This window comes from Lithobates pipiens, unplaced genomic scaffold (genome assembly GCF_037356315.1).
Source record: "Lithobates pipiens isolate NorthernLeopardFrog02 unplaced genomic scaffold, aLitPip1_a1.2 Scaffold_35, whole genome shotgun sequence".
In the NCBI taxonomy this organism is placed as follows: domain Eukaryota; kingdom Metazoa; phylum Chordata; class Amphibia; order Anura; family Ranidae; genus Lithobates; species Lithobates pipiens.
In genome coordinates this window covers 11,850,793-11,870,496 of record NW_027507811.1, presented here as the reverse complement: position 1 = coordinate 11,870,496, position 19,704 = coordinate 11,850,793, and the positions used below count along the sequence as shown (strand labels likewise).

The following is a 19,704-nucleotide window of genomic DNA, read 5'->3' as shown; positions in this document are numbered from 1 at the left end:
GCTTCCTACAACTCTACTTCCTCTTCTCTTCCTTTCTCAGTTGGGGTCTTCCAAGGTTCTGTTCTTGGACCGCTCCTATTTTCAATCTACACCTCCTCCCTGGATCAGCTGATAGCCTCCCATGGCTTCCAATACCACCTCTACGCTGACGACACCCAAATCTATTTCTATACCCCTCAGCTCACTCCCTCTGTCTCCTCACGTATCGCTAATTTACTATCAGATATATCAGTCTGGATGTCACACCACTTCCTCCAACTCAATCTATCCAAAACCGAACTTAGAATTTTTCCTCCCCCACGTGCCCCTTCCCCTGATCTCGCTGTCAAGATCGATGGCACAACTATAAGCCCATCCCCACATGCCAAGGTTCTAGGTGTAGTCCTGGTCTCTGAACTCTCCTTTAAGCACCACGTCCAATCACTGTCCAAATCCTGCCGCCTCAACCTCCGCAACATCTCCAAAATACGCCCCTTTCTAACCAATTACAGCAAAGCTCTTAATTCACTCGCTGGTCATCTCTCACCTCGACTACTGCAACTCCATCCTCATTGGCTTAACTCTACATAGTCTATCACCTTTTCAATCCATCATGAATGCTGCTGCCAGACTCATCCACCTTACCAATCGCTCTGTCTCTGCTACTCCTCTCTGTCAATCCCTCCACTGGCTTCCACTTGGCCAAAGAATTAAATTCAAAATTCTAACAACTACGTACAAAGCCTTCCACAATTTTGCACCTCAGCTACATCACTAGCTTAGTCTCTAAATACCAACCTACTCGTTCTCTTTGTTCATCTCAAGACCTTCTGCTCTCTAGCTCCCTCATCACCTTCTCCCATGCTCGCCTCCAGGACTTTTCCAAAGCCTCTCCAATCCTATGGAATGCCCTACCCCAGTGATGGCGAACCTTGGCACCTCAGATGTTTTGGAACTACATTTCCCATGATGTCCACTACACTGCAGAGTGCAGGAGCATCATGGGAAATGTAGTTCCAAAACATCTGGGGTGCCGAGGTTTGCCATCACTGCCCTACCCCAATCTGTCCACCTATCTCCTACTTTATGAGCTTTTAGCATAATTTCAAGCATCTACAGGTAAGCATTAATAGGGGCTTACCTGTAGTAAAAGTGGTTGTAAACCCTTACAACACACTTTAACCTAGAAGTAAGCCTAGATTAAGGCTTACCTGTAGGTGCTGCAACTATCTATATTTCCAATTCCCTGTACAAGGATTAATCGGCGCATGCACACTTTAGAAGGGTCATGCGTGCCGTTTTTTTTTCACGCGCAGGAGTGACGTCACGCGACACCGGGCAGTCACAGAGCCGGAGTCCGTGACCCTGGAAGGAAGATGGACGCTTCGAGCCGGCGAGGAAATCGGGGACATCGCTGGCTACTGTGTCAGGTAAGTGACACATAATGGGCTACTATGCGATGCATAGTAGCCCATTATGCTTTGCCTTTGCAGGGAAACAAAGAGGAAGTAAACCCATCAGGGTTTACTTCCTCTTTAAGCACTGCGCAAACTGATAATAATAATAATAACAATAATAATACACACACAGCACAAGGCCGTCTTCACACTACGAGACGTTTCTTGGGGCTGCAGTTCCTCTGAGCTCCACAAGGTGGTGATCTCACCTCAACCCAGACAGGAAGTCTCTATGGAAGACAGGAAGTGATGTCAGGTACAGACAGGAAGTGTATAAATAGGAAGTTCTGGGTGAGAGGCGAATCGGGAGGAAGTAGAGAGGAGACATTACTGAAAGTGGCAGCAGAGGAGGTAATAAGATCTTATCTTTTATTTTCACACAATAACACCCACCCCCGTCATGTCCATCCTCTTCCTCCATAGCCACTGTGACATCTTTTATCTCCAGCAGATGATGATACACACATATATAGTGTGGAAACCTAGATTAACCCTTTCAGGGTCGGAACATCCACCCACCTATGAGGCTGGAACATTCCCTTCATGTTGGAGATAAATTCTAGTAATATGTTCCTCTAACAAACATCACTGACAATAAATAGACAAGACAATGACCATCCTGACCATACATGACCTACAAAGGGCAATTATTACACCACACAGGCAGCCAATGGGCAATCATTACAATATGCAGCCAAGACAATGATGGAGTGCCGGGGTCAGGAGTATGGAGCATAGAGCCTCTTACATTGCTGGTCAGGAGGAAGAAAACAATCCCCAGCCTGCCACGAAGAATATGTTCTATCATTGGTGTCAGAGGGAGGAAAATACTGAGGGTTCTAAGGGAAGTAGAGAAAGGCCTCAGAAGGCTGCAGCGCCCCCATGGGGGTAATGGAGTTGAAGGGCTCTAGGCCCTTCATAGGATGGGTGGGCAGCAGGTCTCTGAAGGATGAGGTTGTAGGGCTATCTATGATGGTCCTTCCGCGTTAATTTACTGTTCCAGTCTTCTTACAGAACTCCTGCCAGGAAAAGAAGGCAACCTTCACCTACTTACCATCTCATTGTTCAAGTAATAGATTACAGGAAACCAAGAGGTCTGTTTGTGCAGTATTGCCTAATGAGTGGCCAGGGGTCAGTGTTGTGCATTTGGGGGTTGCGGGGTCTAGTACAATACCTTCCCATAAAACAGGCTCTGGCAGTGCCCGTTGCTGGAACTCAGAGCTCCAGGAACCAACTGCCATTCTGTACAATGTCCTGGATACTAAAGTATACTTGGCAACAAAAAGTGCAAATCCCTAATCCCTGGTGTACTCCTCCTACCCACACTGGGCTGTCGTTGGAGGGAAGAGAATGGAATACTTCCCGACTCTAAAATGTCTAAAATAAAAATGCCAATGGGGGCAGGAGTTCTTAAATGTACAAAAACCCTCCTATTACCCCCATCACTAGAGTTGCCACCTCATCCCTTTAAATCCGAACACCTTTGAATTACACGGGTTCTGAGGATAATTAAATGCAGATAAGGCACCAAGTGGGTTTAATTACCACCTTAATCAACCACAGAACCCGTGTAATTAATATGTGTTCGGGTTTAAAGGGATGAGGTGGCAACCCTACCCCTCACATCAACATCCTATTATTGTGTGACCAATACCATCCAAAATCTTCTTACTTTATATTCCCAAAGTTATCGATCTACAAGGAGACCTGTATCGACCAAATGATGGGACGAATGAGGATGGAAGAAGACCGGAGTCACATTATCGAGAAGATACTAAACCTGACCCTGGAGATCATCTACCTGCTGACCGGAGAGGTGAGGAGGATTCTGGGAGGTCACATGACATCACTCTTATCTCTATTAATAAAACACAGACCTGACCGGAGAGGTGAGGAGGATTCTGGGAGGTCACATGACATCACTCTTATCTCTATTAAAAAAACACAGACCTGACCGGAGAGGTGAGGAGGATTCTGGGATTCTAACATATTCCTATTGGTTCTCCAATACAGAGATTTCCTCTTGTGAAGTCAGGTGATCATATGACCATCACAGTGCCTCCATGTGACTCCCTAAAACCTGAGAGACACAACATGGAGAAGATTCTAGAAGTCACCAAGAAGATGATGGAGCTGCTGACAGGAGAGGTGAGGAGGATTCTGGGAATTCTGGGACATTATCCAGTAACAGACAAGGGATGTGTCTGGATGGTGACTGTATCATTGTGTGTGTCAGGTTCCTATAAGGTGTCAGGATGTCACTGTCTATTTCTCCATGGAGGAGTGGGAGTATTTAGAAGGACACAAGGATCTCTACAAGGACGTCATGATGGACAATCAGCCGCCCCTCACATCACCGGGTAAGAGGAGACTTTATTGTAAAGGAGAGAGCAGTACGGAGGCTCCACCTAGATCCCCCATCATCTGATAAACACATAGAAACAATGTATTCAGTCAGTGTGTGTGTTTCCTACAGATGGATCCAGTAATGGGAACCCACCAGAGAGATGTCCCCGTCCTCTGTATTCCCGGGATTCCACACAGGAAGGTCACACCATCCCCCACCATCATCAGGTAGATGAGGAACAATCACTGATAGTATCATTAGGATCTGTACATTATCTGCATTGTTACCATTGATGTCATTTTTATTATATATTCAGAGTGTAAGCCTGAGAGATTCTAAAGTTGAGGTTAAAGAAGAGATAAAAGAGGAGGATGATGAGGATGGGGTGATGGAGGAGTCAGAGCGTTCAAAAGGATACAAAAATCTGTACCAGGACACCATGGTGGAGTCATCCAGCTACAGAAACCCACCAGAGAGATGTCCCCGTCCTCTGTATACCCGGGATTCCACACAGGAAGATCACACCATCCCCCACTGTTACAAGGTTGGTAGTTCGGAGCATCTAGAACACATGGAGACAATCTTGGATTTTAATTACAGTATGTGATAGCAGCAGATCCTTTTTTTTTATAACTTTTTGGTTTAGGGTGAAGATCTGATAGATATAAAAGTTGAAGTTAAATCAGAAGAAGAAGAAGAGAGGTATGTGAGGGATGATCAGCAGTCTATGGAGGAGGATGGAATAACGGGGACACTTATAGAGGAGGACACTCCTACAGAGATCAGCACAGGTGGGTCATTAACACTAAATCCATCCCTCCACCCATACTGCTCACTGATTGGTCCAGAGTAGGGCGGGGGCTGGGTGATATCAGCCTGTAATCCCCTGGTCACTTTCCTGAGCTGTGTTCCCCGTCCTGTATTCCTGGATTTCTCTCTGATAATCTTCCTTCTCTGTGCTGCCGACACAATTTATGTATCTAGACTGGATTTATGGAGATTCTGGGGATCAGCAAAATGTTGATTTTCACCAAGAGCGTTGCTTGACCTAGACACCTGGGTTATGCACGTTGGGTCTTCTGCCCCATGACCGGGTCTGAGCAAGATCTCTATCTTTGCCAATCTCCCAGTGTCTCTTGCTCTGTTGTTTGCTGGCTGTGCCGGATGGAGGGATATGTCTGTATAGATAGATGGGAGGAGCGGTGTGGGACCTCTGCAACTTGTCTCCAGTAAACATTTAATCCACCACTGATTACTGAACACCAATATTATTAGTCCTGACTCTTACATTATATAATTTATATTACATACTCCTGAACCCTGCACTATGTTGTATATTACATAATTCTGATACTATATAGTCCTATCTGTTGTATCTTATACAATATGTTGTACATTACATAGTCCTGACTTCTCTTCTCTCCCCTCCCCCCACTGCTATATATACACATAATATGTATTCTCTTTTGTTACACCCATTTCCTACCAGCTGGACATTTTATATCTGATGATGTGATTGGAGGACAGACTTTTACATGGTGATAATAATGTGATAACATCCTCACACTTTGGAGCCTTAAACAGAAAGTGATAATGGGGGAGGAGTCAATAACCCAATGATGGGGGTCTTCAGGATCAGTCCAGTCTTCATCTTGGTTGTTCTCCCCCCATCCTCACTCTCTGACCTCTGGTGGGGCTCAGCCCCGCTGTTATTCATGACTAAATCATGGACTAAATAAGGAAGTGCAGGACTTCTTGTGTTGGGAAGATGGCAATGAGTGATAGAGGGGGAGGGGACACTCGTCCTATAATCCCCTCATCACTGTCACTCCTATAGAAGACAGTTCTCGTTGTTTCCTCGCTCTCTGACTAAGGTCCATGAATAAAGAAATGATCTGGTAGGAGATCAGAGGACCCATTTACTAGTTACCTTGAGGGGGGAATTGTAAGATCCTCAGAGACAAAGCTGCCTGGTGTGGGCGGAGTCCTGGTTTAGGGGAACCAATCGGCTCATGTTTAGTAATAATCTTTGTATTTCTATTTTAGTAGATGGACGGGAGATGAGGAAAACCTCAGAGGATTGTCTCACTTTGTCTCCAGACTGTAAAGTAGAAGATGAGGACATCACACAGTATAGTCCAGGAGAAAACCCGACTACCTCAAATGTCCATCCGGCACCACACAGTGTAGATGGACCATCGTATTCCTCTTATCCTGAGGAACCTCAGACTGTGCGGGACGGTGCCGGACCATCGTATTCCTCTTATCCCGAGGAACCTCAGACTGTGCGGGACGGTGCCGGACCATCGTATTCCTCTTATCCCGAGGAACCTCAGACTGTGCGGGACGGTGCCGGACCATCGTATTCCTCTTATCCCGAGGAACCTCAGACTGTGCGGGACGGTGCCGGACCATCGTATTCCTCTTATCCTGAGGAACCTCAGACTGTGCGGGACGGTGCCGTCCTTCCGACAGCTCAAAGGTTTTCCTGCCCTGAGTGCGGGAAGTGTTTCAGATTTAAATCCATTTTTTATGAACATAAAAGATCTCACACAGGTGAGAAGCCACATTCCTGTTTTGAATGCGGAAAATGTTACTCAAGGATTTCACATCTTTACAGACATCAGAGATCACACACAGGTGATAAGCCATATTCCTGTTCTGAGTGTGGGAAATTGTTTGTGCAAATATCAGAACTTGTCATACATCAGAGGTCTCACACGGGTGAGAAGCCGTATTCTTGTCCTGAGTGTGGAAAAAGTTTTTCAGACAAATCCGCTATGTACAGACATCAGAGACTGCATGCAGATGATAAGTCGCATTCCTGTCCTGAGTGCGGGAAACGTTTTTCAAGGATTTCAGATTTTTACAGACATCAGAGAGTGCACACAGGTGAGAAGCCGCATTCCTGTTCTGAGTGCGGGAAATCTTTTGTACAAAAATCACAACTTGTCACACATCAAAGTTCTCACACGGGAGAGAAGCCGTATTCTTGTTCTGCGTGCGGGAAATGTTTTTCAAGGAAGCCACATCTTTACAGACATCAGAGATCGCACACGGGTGAGAAGCCGTATTCCTGTCCTGAGTGTGGGAAATGTTTTTCAATGAAGTCCAATCTTTATAGTCATCAGAGATTGCACACGGGGGAGAAGCCGTTTCCCTGTACTGAGTGCGGGAAATGTTTTGTACAAAAATCAGAACTTGTCAGACATCAGAGCACTCACACGGGGGAGAAGCCGTATTCCTGTCCTGAGTGCGGGAAATATTTTTCAAGGAAGTCCAATCTTTCCAGACATCAGAAAGTGCACACGGGGGAGAAGCCACATTCCTGTCCTGAGTGAGGGAAATGTTCCTCACTGAAGTCCTGTCTTCCTGTACATCAGGGGGTCCCACACAACCCTCGAGGTGTATTAGTGAGTGCGGGAAATGTCTTGTATATGAATGTTGCTGGACATGTGAGGAAGAAGCACACCCTGATATACACCTCAGATATACTCCATGGCTGATCTTCATCATGGAAGAAACAGTTGATAAGGAGATCAGAGATCACCAGAGACATGGATGAAGTGTTGTACCGTGTCGTCCATTGATAGCGGGAGAAAAATAAAAATGGAGTCCTTACCTTCTCATTGGCTGAGGACATTTTGTGGTGCAAGATTTCAGAAACACTTACAGGTCTGTTTAAATAAAAAATAATTCAACAAACGTGAGACATTCACTGAGCCGCGATGAATGTTGGTCGTGTTTTATTTCATACAATGATTTCCTTTCATCATTGGCTCCATCCAGTGGTCATGTTTCAGTATTGCTCCATTTTTTTTTTCAGGATGAAGGGATTTCAAGAATATTTCCCCCATGTGGCCACTAGATGGAACTGACGATCGTAGGAAATTGCTGTATTTGTTAAAGCAGAACTCCGGGCTATAACCCCTTTTTTTTTTTCCCCCCACGTTCTCATTGCTGATCTTCCACCTTCACCAACTATCTCAGCCATGTTCTTCTGAGCTCTCTAGTTCCTCTGCAATAGCCTGCCTGCTGAACCTGCTGAAAATACGTTATTATATATTTAATATATGTGATTTCCTGTTTGCAAGACCGCTATCCCTCCAGTGACCTCAGCCAGCACTCTGACACGCCCCATTGTAGTCCTCTGAAAGCGAGCAGATGGAGTTGTACTTCCGCCTGGCTCGCTGGAGGGGGTCTCACAGCCCCCGGTCCATAGAGGGGGTGTCCTCCTCCTTTGCTCCCTCCTCCTCCTCCCTGCCAGCACTCTGCCCCCGATAACCTGCACTGGTGACACCGCATTGATCATCTGCACCTGTGACACCGCACTGATGGGCACTGATCATCTGCACAGGTGTCACTGCACTGATGGGCACTAATAATCTGTACTGGTGACAGCGCACTGATAATATGCATTGGTGACGCTGCATATTTACACTAAAATGCAATAAAAAAATAAAATAAAAAAAAGCCCTGAATTTTCCACTTCTTAAAGCAGAGGTCCACCCTAAAGTGGACCTTCCGCTCACTGGAATCCTCCCCATCCCCTCTGGTGCCACAATTGGCACCTTTCAGGGGGGAGGGGGGTGCAGGTACCTGTACAGTACAGGTATCTGCACCCACTTCCGGCGTAGATTCTGCAGAAGGTACGCCCCTTTCCGCAGAATCTACGCCCCTTTCCGAAAGTCCCCCGCTGCCTGCTGGGAAACACACGGATCCCAGAGACAGTGGGGACTATCCTTATTGCGCAGCGCGACTCGCGCCTGCCCAGTAGGGAACCGGGAAATGAAGCCGAAAGGCTCCACTTCCTGATTCCCATACCCAAGGTGGCGGCGGCAGCACCCGAGAGACGATCGAGAGATCGGCTTCGGGGTGCCGACATCGCGGGCGCGCTGGGCGGGTAAGTGTCCTTATTTTAAAAGTCAGCAGTTGCAGTATTTGTAGCTGCTGGCTTTAAAAAAAAAACGGCGGGACTCCCGCTTTAATAATTGATTGAACAGTACTGACTGGCATATTCAAGGCTTTGTATATCTTTTTATATAATTTTTCTTTATAATGTTCCATTATCTTGTTACGCAGGTCTTTTGACTGTTCTTTTCTACCTCCTCATGGCTCAGTGTCCAGCCTGCTTAGGGCATCTATGTGAGAGCTGACAAACCCATTGACTATTTATACACAGACACTAATTGTGATTTAAAAAGCCACAAATGTGGGAAATTAACCTTTAATTGCCAATTGAATTTACCCCGCGTGTGCGCCACCTTCTGTGTCTGTACCAAGGCCCAAACATTCCGGGGCATGTAAACTTTTGATCAGAGCGATTTGGGTGATTTCTGTTGTCATTATGATTTAAAAAGGGTCCAAAAGCTACGTGATATTAGATGGCTTCGTGTGGTTGCCATCCTTCGATAAAAAGACAGTTGTTTGGCACGATCGGTCATATTTTCAATATTACTGCCAAAATTTATGCCAGGGTGTGCAAACTTTTGAGCTCAGCTGTACATACGTGTAAACTTTATATATGTCCCGTCTCAGGTCACTCCTATGTGTAGAGGCAGGCCCAGTTATATTAGTGTCCCCGAAGACACACAGATCCTCAGCATTTACAAGCCGCACTTCTGGATTTGCGTCTCGGCGTGCGATCCTACAAATAGAACACACCGCCATCTTGGATTTCCATGGGACCAGTAAATAAGACAAGTGGGGAGTGAAGAATTACATGGGGCGCGTGAGCTTTTAGACCAAAATCACTTCTTTGGGAAGTACCGATTTGATAGTGGTAAGTTGCCATATGGCGATCTGTGCATATTAGGGAGGGACTTGCATGCACTGGTAGGGTTCCCCAGAACCATACCAGGCCACATGCCCTCAACAGGGTGAAACAAGCATGCCCCCCCCCCCCCAGAACCATACCAGACCACATGCCCTCAACAGGGTGAAACAAGCATGTCCCCCCCCCCAGAACCATACCAGACCACATGCCCTCAACAGGGTGAAACAAGCATGTCCCCCCCCCCCCAGAACCATACCAGACCACATGCCCTCAACAGGGAGGGAAAAGCATGTTCCCCCAAACCGTACCAAGCCACATGCCCTCAACAGGGAGGGACAAGCATGCAACCCTCCCCCGAACCATACCAGGCCACATACCCTCAACAGGGAGGGAAAAGCATGTGCCCCCCCCAAACCATACCAGGCCACATGCCCTCAACAGGGAGGGACAAGCATGCATGCCCATACCAGGCTACATTCCCTCAACAGGAAGGGACACGTATGTGCCCCCCCAAACCATACCAGGTCACATGCCCTCAACGAGGAGAAACAAGCATGCACCCCCCAAACCATACCAGGCCACATGCCCTCAACAGGGAGGGACAAGCATGCACCCCCAAACCATACCAAGCCACATGCCCTCAACAGGGAGGGACAAATATGCACCCCCAAACCATACCAGGCCACATGCCCTCAACAGGGAGGGACAAGCATGCACCCCCAAACCATACCAAGCCACATGCCCTCAACAGGGAGGGACAAATATGCACCCCCAAACCATACCAGGTCACATGCCCTCAACAGGGAGGAACAAGCATGCACCCCCCCAAACCATACCAGGCCACATGCCCTCAACAGGGAGGAATAAACATGCACCCCCCAAACCATACCAGGTCACATGCCCTCAACAGGGAGGGACGAGCATGCCCCCCCAAACCTTAGCAAGCCACATGCCCTCAACAGGGAGGAACAAGCATGCACCCCAAAACCATACCAGGCCACATGCCCTCAACAGGGAGGAATAAACATGCACCCCCCAAACCATACCAGGTCACATGCCCTCAACAGGGAGGGACGAGCATGCCCCCCCCCACCAAACCATAGCAAGCCACATGCCCAAAACAGGGAGGGACAAACATGCACCCCCAAACCATACCAGGCCACATGCCCTCAACAGGGAGCAAAAGCATGTGCCCCCCCCAAACCATACCAGGCCACATCATGCCCTCAACATAGGGAGGTGCTTTTTGTAGGAGGTCCCTCCCGGCATACCACCATGACCCCAAATTGATGAGAACAAGAGCCTCATCCTCACAACACTGGCAGGTGGATGTGGGGGTCTGCTAGCCGGGGGCTTTTATGAATCTTAAAGCCCCTTTTAATTGTAAGGGGGCCCTCAGATACCACTTCCCACACATGAGTGTGGGGTACACGTTCATTAAAAAAAAAAATTCTAACCTAGAAAAATAATGACACCCAAAGTTCTTTATTAAGAAAAAAAAAATCCCCAAAAATGTCCCTCATTGTAAATCTAATGTCAATCACGTTGCCAGCAACCCGCCCACTCACCAACAAAGAAAAATGACAACTAAGCACACCCAACCTATCCTGATGGTATACTTAGCCAATTGGCATTCCCTTGAGCTATCCTCCCCTATATAAGGTAAGTAGTGGGGGGAGTGGTGATATCACTGACCAAATATGGCCATGTTTGGTCAATGTCATTCCCAAAAAAGGGCCAGTGGCCATATTTAGGCAGTGATATTACTGGTATCGCCACCTCTTTGCTTAAAAGGGGTGGAGATTGCCTGTGATGTCGGTGTTATCTAAGGACAATGTGGGTGCTTCCTTGGGGACCAGTGATAGCGGGATGTTGTCATGGCCGCTTCTATATATGATTTTCAGCTCCTATAGAACAGGGGTAAGCACAGGCGATGTTCTGGCGTTCATCCAAACAGCCATAGATCATAGATCCAAAACTAGGTTCAGAACGAGCTGACTTATGCCGCGTACACACGACCGGAATTCTCGTCGGAAAAAGCTCTGATGGTTTTCCTGACGGAAATCCGCTAAAGCTGTCTAGCCTACACACGGTCACACCAAATTCCGATCGTTTAGAACGCGGTGACGTGCAACGCGTACGACGGGACTAGAAAAAGGAAGAAGTTCAATAGCCAGTAGCCAATAGCTTCCGTCTCGTAGTTGAATCTGAGCATGCATGATTTTTGGCGTGTCGGAATTGCATACACACGATCGGAAATTTCCGATAGAACGTTTTTCCGTCGGGGGAAAATTGAGAACATGCTATCAATTTTTGGCTGGCAGAAATTCGGACAGCTAAATTCCAATGGAGCATACAAACAGTCGCATATTCCGATGAAAAGCTCTCATCGGTCTTTTTCTGGCCGGAATTCCGATCGTGTGTACGCGGCATAACTCTCTAAAACAAAACATGCTCTAGTCACTCCCATACCTACTGTAAAAAAGGCCCCAGTGGACTCCACCAATCCTAACAACCCAAGACCCATCTCCTTACTCCCTTTTATCTCCAAACTTCTTGAATGTCTAGTCTACAACCAGCTGAGCTGCCATCTCATTGGAAATAACCTTCTTGATCTCCCTCAGCCTGGATTTAACCTGCAACACTCCACAGAAATTGCTCTTCTAAAACCAACAAAATGGGGTCCCCCAAGATTTTCTGGCCGGAATTCCGATCGTGTGTACGCGGCATAAGAGACAGAAATTGTTCATTCCCCTGAAACCCATTAACCTTTGCCGGAACCCTGGAAGGCTGGACTAGGCAGTAATATATTTCTATCCCCCTTGGTGGGAGTGGATATGACCCCATCTAAAAGGATATATAGTACATACACACAGCACAAGACCGTGTTCACACTATGAGACGTTTCTCGAGCTGCAGTTCCTCTGAACTCCACAAGGTGGGGATCTCACTTCTACTCAGACAGGAAGTCTCTATGGAAGACAGGAACTCTCTATGGAAGACAGGAAGTTTCGGGTGAGAGGTGAGTCGGGAGAGGAGATATTTCTGAAATTTACAGCAGAGGAGGTAATAAGATTTTATTTTCTATTTACACCCAGTAACCGCCCCCCCCCCCCCCGTCATGTCCGTCCTCTTCCTCCATAGTCACTGTGATGTCATTTATCTCCAGCAGATTACCCCCCCTCCCCCCGTAATGTTCCGTCCTCTTCCTCCATAGTCACTGTGACGTCTTTTATCTCCAGCAGATGATGATACACATATATATAGTGTGGAAACCTAGATTAACCCCTTCAGGGTCAGAACATTCCCCCACTTACCGGGCCGGAACATTCTCTTCATTTTGGAGATAAATTCTAGTAATATGTTCCTCTAAACAAACAACACTGACAATAAATAGACAAGACAGTGACCATCCTGACCATACATGGCATACAAAGGGCAATTATTACACTACAATTACAATATGTAGCCAACACAATGATGGAGTGCAGGGGTCAGGAGTATGAAATAAAGCATACCTCCTAACTTTTGGAGAAGGGAACGAGGGACACCAATTAGCGAAAATGATTACTGTATCAACACAGCGTGGTACTGTGGACCCGAATAGATACAAGGTGTCACGTCCCATTGGGATTGGAAATCGTTAGAGAAAGAAAGCTTGGACTTTTTTAGGCACAACAAAAAAAAAAAATACAAAAATATAAATGTATTTACAAATTATGACAGAACATAGCTTTCTTCATCGAACTATTTCCATTCTATTAGCGAACATATGTAGGCGTAGAACACACACCCTTGTCATGCTATACAAAAAAAAAACATATTAGTTAAAGGGTTTGTAAAGGTTCTTGTTTTTTCACCTTAATGTACCCTATGTTCCGTCATTGGTGTCGGAGGGAGGACAATAGTGAGGGTTCTGAGGGGCATAGAGGAGCTTAAAGGCCTCTGAAGGGGTACTGAGGCTGCAGGGCTTTGGGGGTAATGGAGTTGAAGGGCCCTGATAGGATGGGTGGGCAGCAGGTCTTGGAGGGATGAGGTTGTAGGGTTTAGGGGGACTCCAAGGTAGGGAGGGGGGCTCTGGATCTATGATGGTCCTTCCTCATAATTTACTGTTCCAACCTCCTTACAGAACTCCTGCCAGGAAAAGAAGGCAACCTTCACCTTCTTACCATCTCACTGGTCAAGTAATATATTACAGGAAACCAAGTGGAATGAAGAAGGGCAGTCCTTCACCTCTTGGTGGGCACTCGTTCTTACAGGAGGTCTGTTTGTGCAGTATTGCCTATTGAGTGGCCAGGGGTCAGTGTCTTGCATGGGGGGGGGGGAGGCAATGCAATACCTTCCCATAAAACAGGCTCTGGCAGTGCCCGTTGCTGGAACGCAGAGCTCAAGGAACCAACTGCCACTCTGTATAATGTCCTGATACTAAAAGGGAAATCTAGCCAAAGATCGTTTGGCTGTACTTCTCCTATGGATTACAGGAGTACAAATAGTTTTGCACTCCTGTGACCCGTTTGCCGCAAAAAGGGAATGAAGTCCACTCTCTGCTTATGTCACCAATGTCAGTTCAGGCACCGCGTCATCCCGACCACGGAGTCTCGATCCGCCAGGTACCTGGACTGACACCCGTCTCAGCCTCTCAGTGAGCCACTGAGAGCCTGAGACGGCCATTCCACAGCTCAGCACTCCTTTGAGCGATGAGGGGGCAGAGCAGAGAGCTACGACTGACAGTCTGCAGCTCTCTGCTCTCAGAGCTCTAAAAACTGAGTGATCAGTGGTGTTCGATCATTCGGTTCTCAGTATAGAGGCGCCGGGGGGACAGATGCAGCATCTTTAAACTTTACTTCTCTTTAAAGAATACTGGGCAACAAAAAGAGCCAATTCCTCACCCCTTTTGTTCTCCTTCTACCCACGCTGGGCTGCCATTGGAGGAAAGAGAACAAACTCCTCCCCCGCTCTAAACAGTCTAACATAGAAAATGTGCCAATGGGGGAAATAGTTCTTAAATGTACGACTCTCCTATTACCCCCCCTCCACATCCACATCCTATTATTGCATGACCAACACCATCCAAATAATTCTTACTTTCATTTCCCAAAGTTATCCGTCTACAAGGAGACCTGTATAGATCAATTGACGGCACCAATGGGGATGGAGGAGGACTGGAGTCACATGACTGAGAAGATACTAAACCTCACCCTGGAGATCATCTACCTGCTGACTGGAGAGGTGAGGAGGATTCTGGGAGGTCACATGACATCACTCTTATCTCTATTGATAAAACACAGACCTGACCGGAGAGGTGAGGAGGATTCTGGGATTCTAACATGATATTCCTATTGGTTCTCCAATACAGAGATTTCCTCTGGTGAAGTCCGGTGATCATATGACCATCACAGTGCCTCCATGTGACTCCCTAAAACCCGAGAGACACAACATGGAGAAGATTCTAGAAGTCACCAAGAAGATGATGGAGCTGCTGACAGGAGAGGTGAGGAGGATTCTGGGAATTCTGGGACATTATCCAGTAACAGACAAGGGATGTGTCTGGATGGTGACTGTATCATTGTGTGTGTCAGGTTCCTATAAGGTGTCAGGATGTCACTGTCTATTTCTCCATGGAGGAGTGGGAGTATTTAGAAGGACACAAGGATCTCTACAAGGACGTCATGATGGACAATCAGCCGCCCCTCACATCACCGGGTAAGAGGAGACTTTATTGTAAAGGAGAGAGCAGTACGGAGGCTCCACCTAGATCCCCCATCATCTGATAAACACATAGAAACAATGTATTCAGTCAGTGTGTGTGTTTCCTACAGATGGATCCAGTAATGGGAACCCACCAGAGAGATGTCCCCGTCCTCTGTATTCCCGGGATCCCACACAGGAAGGTCACACCATCCCCCACCATCATCAGGTAGATGAGGAACAATCACTGATAGTATCATTAGGATCTGTACATTATCTGCATTGTTACCATTGATGTCATTTTTATTATATTTTCAGAGTGGAAACCTGAGAGATTCTAAAGTTGAGGTTAAAGAAGAGATAAAAGAGGAGGATGATGAGGATGGGGTGATGGAGGAGTTTCCAAAAAAACACAAAGATCTGTCCCAGGACACCATGGGGGAGTCATCCGGCTACAGAAACCCACCAGAGATAAGTCCCCGTCCTCTGTATTCCCGGGATTCCACACAGGAAGATCACACCATCCCCCACTGTTACAAGGTTGGTAGTTCGGAGCATCTAGAACATGGACTCATTAAGACAATCTTGGAATTTAATTACAGTATGTGATAGCAGCAGATCCTTTTTTTTTATAACTTTTTGGTTTAGGGTGAAGATCTGAAAGATATAAAAGTTGAAGTTAAATCAGAAGAAGAAGAAGAGAGGTATGTGAGGGATGATCAGCAGTCTATGGAGGAGGATGGAATAACGGGGACATTTATAGAGGAGGACACTCCTACAGAGATCAGCACAGGTGGGTCATTAACACTAAATACATCCCTCCACCCATACTGCTCACTGATTGGTCCAGAGTAGGGCGGGGGCTGGGTGATATCAGCCTGTAATCCCCTGGTCACTTTCCTGAGTTGTGTTCCCCGTCCTGTATTCCTGGATTTCTCTCCGATAATCTTCCTTCTCTGTGCTGCCGACACAATTTATGTCTCTAGACTGGATTTATGGAGATTCTGGGGTTCAACTGGCAGCAAAATGTTGACTCACTGTAGGCATTGCTCAACCTAGGCACCAGTGGTATGTGTCTTGGGTCTTCTGCCCCATGCCCGGGTATAGCAGGATCTCTATCTTTGCAATTCTTCTGGGGTCACTTGCTCTGTTTTCTTTCCTTGCTGTTCCCGGGTGGAGGGATATGTCTGTATAGTCTCAGACCCAAGTCACTGAGTGCAGTCTCAGGAGATGGGAGGAGCGGTGTGGGACCTCTGCAACTTGTCTCCAGTAAACATTTAGGTTTCCACTGATTACTGAACACCAATATTATGAATCCTGACTTTTATAGTTTACAATTTACATTGCAAATTATGTATTCCAAAGCCCTGCACTGTATACTGTATGTTGTACATTACATACTCCTGGCCCCTGAACTATATACTCTACATTGTACATGCATAATTCTTAGACTATATAGTCCTATCTGCTCTATCTTATACAATATTTTGTATATTACTAGTCCTGTCTTTTGCTCTCTGCCCTCTACCCACTGCAGGACTTCTTGTGTTGGGAAGATGGCAATGAGTGATAGAGGGGGAGGGGACACTCGTCCTATAATCCCCTCATCACTGTCACTCCTATAGAAGACAGTTCTCGTTGTTTCCTCCCTCTCTGACTAAGGTCCATGAATAAAGAAATGATCTGGTAGGAGATCAGAGGACCCATTTACTAGTTACCTTGAGGGGGGAATTGTAAGATCCTCAGAGACAAAGCTGCCTGATGTGGGCGGAGTCCTGGTTTAGGGGAACCAATCAGCTGATGTCTAGTAATAATCTTTGTATTTCTATTTTAGTAGATGGACGGGAGATGAGGAAAACCTCAGAGGATTGTCTCACTTTGTCTCCAGACTGTAAAGTAGAAGATGAGGACATCATACAGTATAGTCCAGGAGAAAACCCGACTACCTCAAATGTCCATCCGGCACCACACAGTGTAGATGGACCATCGTATTCCTCTTATCCCGAGGAACCTCAGACTGTGCGGGACGGTGCCGGACCATCGTATTCCTCTTATCCCGAGGAACCTCAGACTGTGCGGGACGGTGCCGGACCATCGTATTCCTCTTATCCCGAGGAACCTCAGACTGTGCGGGACGGTGCCGGACCATCGTATTCCTCTTATCCTGAGGAACCTCAGACTGTGCGGGACGGTGCCGGACCATCGTATTCCTCTTATCCTGAGGAACCTCAGACTGTGCGGGACGGTGCCGGACCATCGTATTCCTCTTATCCCGAGGAACCTCAGACTGTGCGGGACGGTGCCGGACCATCGTATTCCTCTTATCCCGAGGAACCTCAGACTGTGCGGGACGGTGCCGGACCATCGTATTCCTCTTATCCCGAGGAACCTCAGACTGTGCGGGACGGTGCCGGACCATCGTATTCCTCTTATCCTGAGGAACCTCAGACTGTGCGGGACGGTGCCGGACCATCGTATTCCTCTTATCCTGAGGAACCTCAGACTGTGCGGGACGGTGCCGGACCATCGTATTCCTCTTATCCTGAGGAACCTCAGACTGTGCGGGACGGTGCCGGACCATTGTATTCCTCTTATCCTGAGGAACCTCAGACTGTGCGGGACGGTGCCGGACCATCGTATTCCTCTTATCCCGAGGAACCTCAGACTGTGCGGGACGGTGCCGGACCATTGTATTCCTCTTATCCTGAGGAACCTCAGACTGTGCGGGACGGTGCCGTCCTTCCAACAGATAAGAGGTTTTGCTGTACAGAGTGTGGGAAGTGTTACCGATTTAAGTCCAAACTTAATGAGCATAAAATAGCCCACACAGGTGAGAAGCCACATTCCTGTCCTGAGTGTGGGAGAGTTTGTTTAACAGCGTCCCAGCTTTCCACACATCTGAGATACCACAAGGGTGAGACGCCATATGCCTGTTCTGAGTGTGGAAAATGTTATTCAAGAATTTCAAATCTTTACAGACATCAGAGGTTGCACACAGGCGAGAAGCCATATTCCTGTTCTGAGTGCGGGAAATGTTTTGTACAAAAATCAGGACTTGTCACACATCAGAGATCTCACATGGGGGAGAAGTCTCCTTCCTCTTGTCCTGAGTGCGGGAAATGTTTTTCAAGGAAGGAACATCTTGTCAGACATCAGAGGTCTCACACGGGCGAGAAGCCGTATTTCTGTCCTGAGTGTGCAAAATGTTTTTCAAGGAAGTTCTATCTTTACAGACATCAGAAATCTCACACAGGTGAGAAGCCGTTTTCCTGTCCTGAGTGCGGGAAATGTTTTTTAAGGAAGTCACATCTTGACACACATCAGAGATCTCACACGGGGGAGAAGCCATATTTCTGTCCCGAGTGCGGGAAATGCTTTACACAAATAACCCATCTTTACACACATCAAAGATCTCACACGGGAGAGAAGCCGTATTCCTGTCCTGAGTGCGGGAAATGTTTTCCACAGAAGTCCGAACTTTACAGACATCAGAGCTCCCACGCGGGAAAGAAGCCGTATTCCTGTCCTGAGTGCGGGAAATGTTTTTCACAGAAGTCCAGTCTTTACAGACATCAGAGATCTCATACGGGGGAGAAGCCACGTTCCTGTCCTGAGTGAGGGAAATGTTCCTCACTGAAGTCCTGTCTTCCTGTACATCAGAGGTCCCACACAACCCTCGAGGGGTATTAGTGAGTGCGGGAAATGTCTTGTATATGAATGTTGCTGGACGTGTGGGGAAGAAGCACCCCCTGATATACACCTCAGATATACTCCATGGCTGATCTTCATCATATAAGAAACAGTTCATAGACCTCAACCGTAGCTTGACCTTTTGACAAAGATGTCCTATGGCAGTGATGGCGAACCTTGGCACCCCAGATGTTTTGGAACTACATTTCCCATGATGCTCCACTACACTGCAGAGTGTCTGAGCATCATGGGAAATGTAGTTCCAAAACATCTGGAGTGCCAAGGTTTGCCATCACTGTCCTATGGAATGGATGATAAAACAGTGCCATCTAGAGGTCGTATTGGTAAATGTTTCTCCCATTGAAATATAGTATTGAGAAAGGGGCCACACACATGTGGGGGGGATAATAAAACTCTCCAAATAAAAAGGCAACAACATAAGAAACAGTTGATAAGGAGATCAGAGATCACCAAAGTCATGGATGAAGTGTTATACCGTGTCGGCCATTGATAGCAGGAGAAAAATAAAAATGGAGTCCTTACCTCTCATTGACTGAGTACATTTTGTGGTGGAAGATTTCACAAACACTTACAGGTCTAGTTAAAAAAAAAAATAGTTCAACAAATGTGACGCACATTCACTGAGCCATGATGAATGTTGGTCGTATTTTATTTCTTACAATGATTTCCTATGGTCATTGGCTCCATCTAGTGGTAGTAATTCAGAATTGCACAATTGTTTCTGGTGGAGGTATCCTCATTATGGC

At 46.9% G+C, this 19,704-nt stretch overlaps 2 protein-coding genes across 2 annotated transcripts in view; both read left to right on the top strand.

The window, feature by feature from the left end:
• Nucleotides 1-7,488, top strand: part of LOC143955492 (uncharacterized) — a 30,576-nt gene extending 23,088 nt beyond the window's left edge. The window contains exon 8 of the mRNA XM_077465530.1: nt 6,266-7,488. Coding sequence (XP_077321656.1) covers nt 6,266-7,124 — 859 coding nt within the window. The 3' untranslated portion in view covers nt 7,125-7,488. The remainder of the gene's footprint in view (nt 1-6,265) is intronic.
• Nucleotides 7,489-12,538: 5,050 nt separating this feature from the next.
• Nucleotides 12,539-19,152, top strand: LOC143955560 (uncharacterized). Its single transcript, XM_077465632.1, has 8 exons — nt 12,539-12,625; nt 14,660-14,788; nt 14,916-15,050; nt 15,139-15,262; nt 15,379-15,476; nt 15,566-15,787; nt 15,896-16,040; nt 17,082-19,152. Exons 1-8 carry the CDS (start codon nt 12,554-12,556, stop codon nt 18,863-18,865), a joined length of 2,709 nt encoding a protein of 902 aa, XP_077321758.1. The 5' UTR covers nt 12,539-12,553; the 3' UTR covers nt 18,866-19,152.
• Nucleotides 19,153-19,704: the final 552 nt, after the last annotated feature.

Bases quoted from the DNA above. Each gene is read 5' to 3' on its own strand.
- LOC143955560 (XM_077465632.1), top strand. From the start codon at position 12,554: ATGGAAGACAGGAAGTTTCGGGTGAGAGGTGAGTCGGGAGAGGAGATA. The intron at 12,626-14,659 runs GTAATAAGATTT...CATTTCCCAAAG, and splicing joins TGAAATTTACAGCAGAGGAG to TTATCCGTCTACAAGGAGAC. The intron at 15,263-15,378 runs GTAAGAGGAGAC...TGTTTCCTACAG, and splicing joins GCCGCCCCTCACATCACCGG to ATGGATCCAGTAATGGGAAC.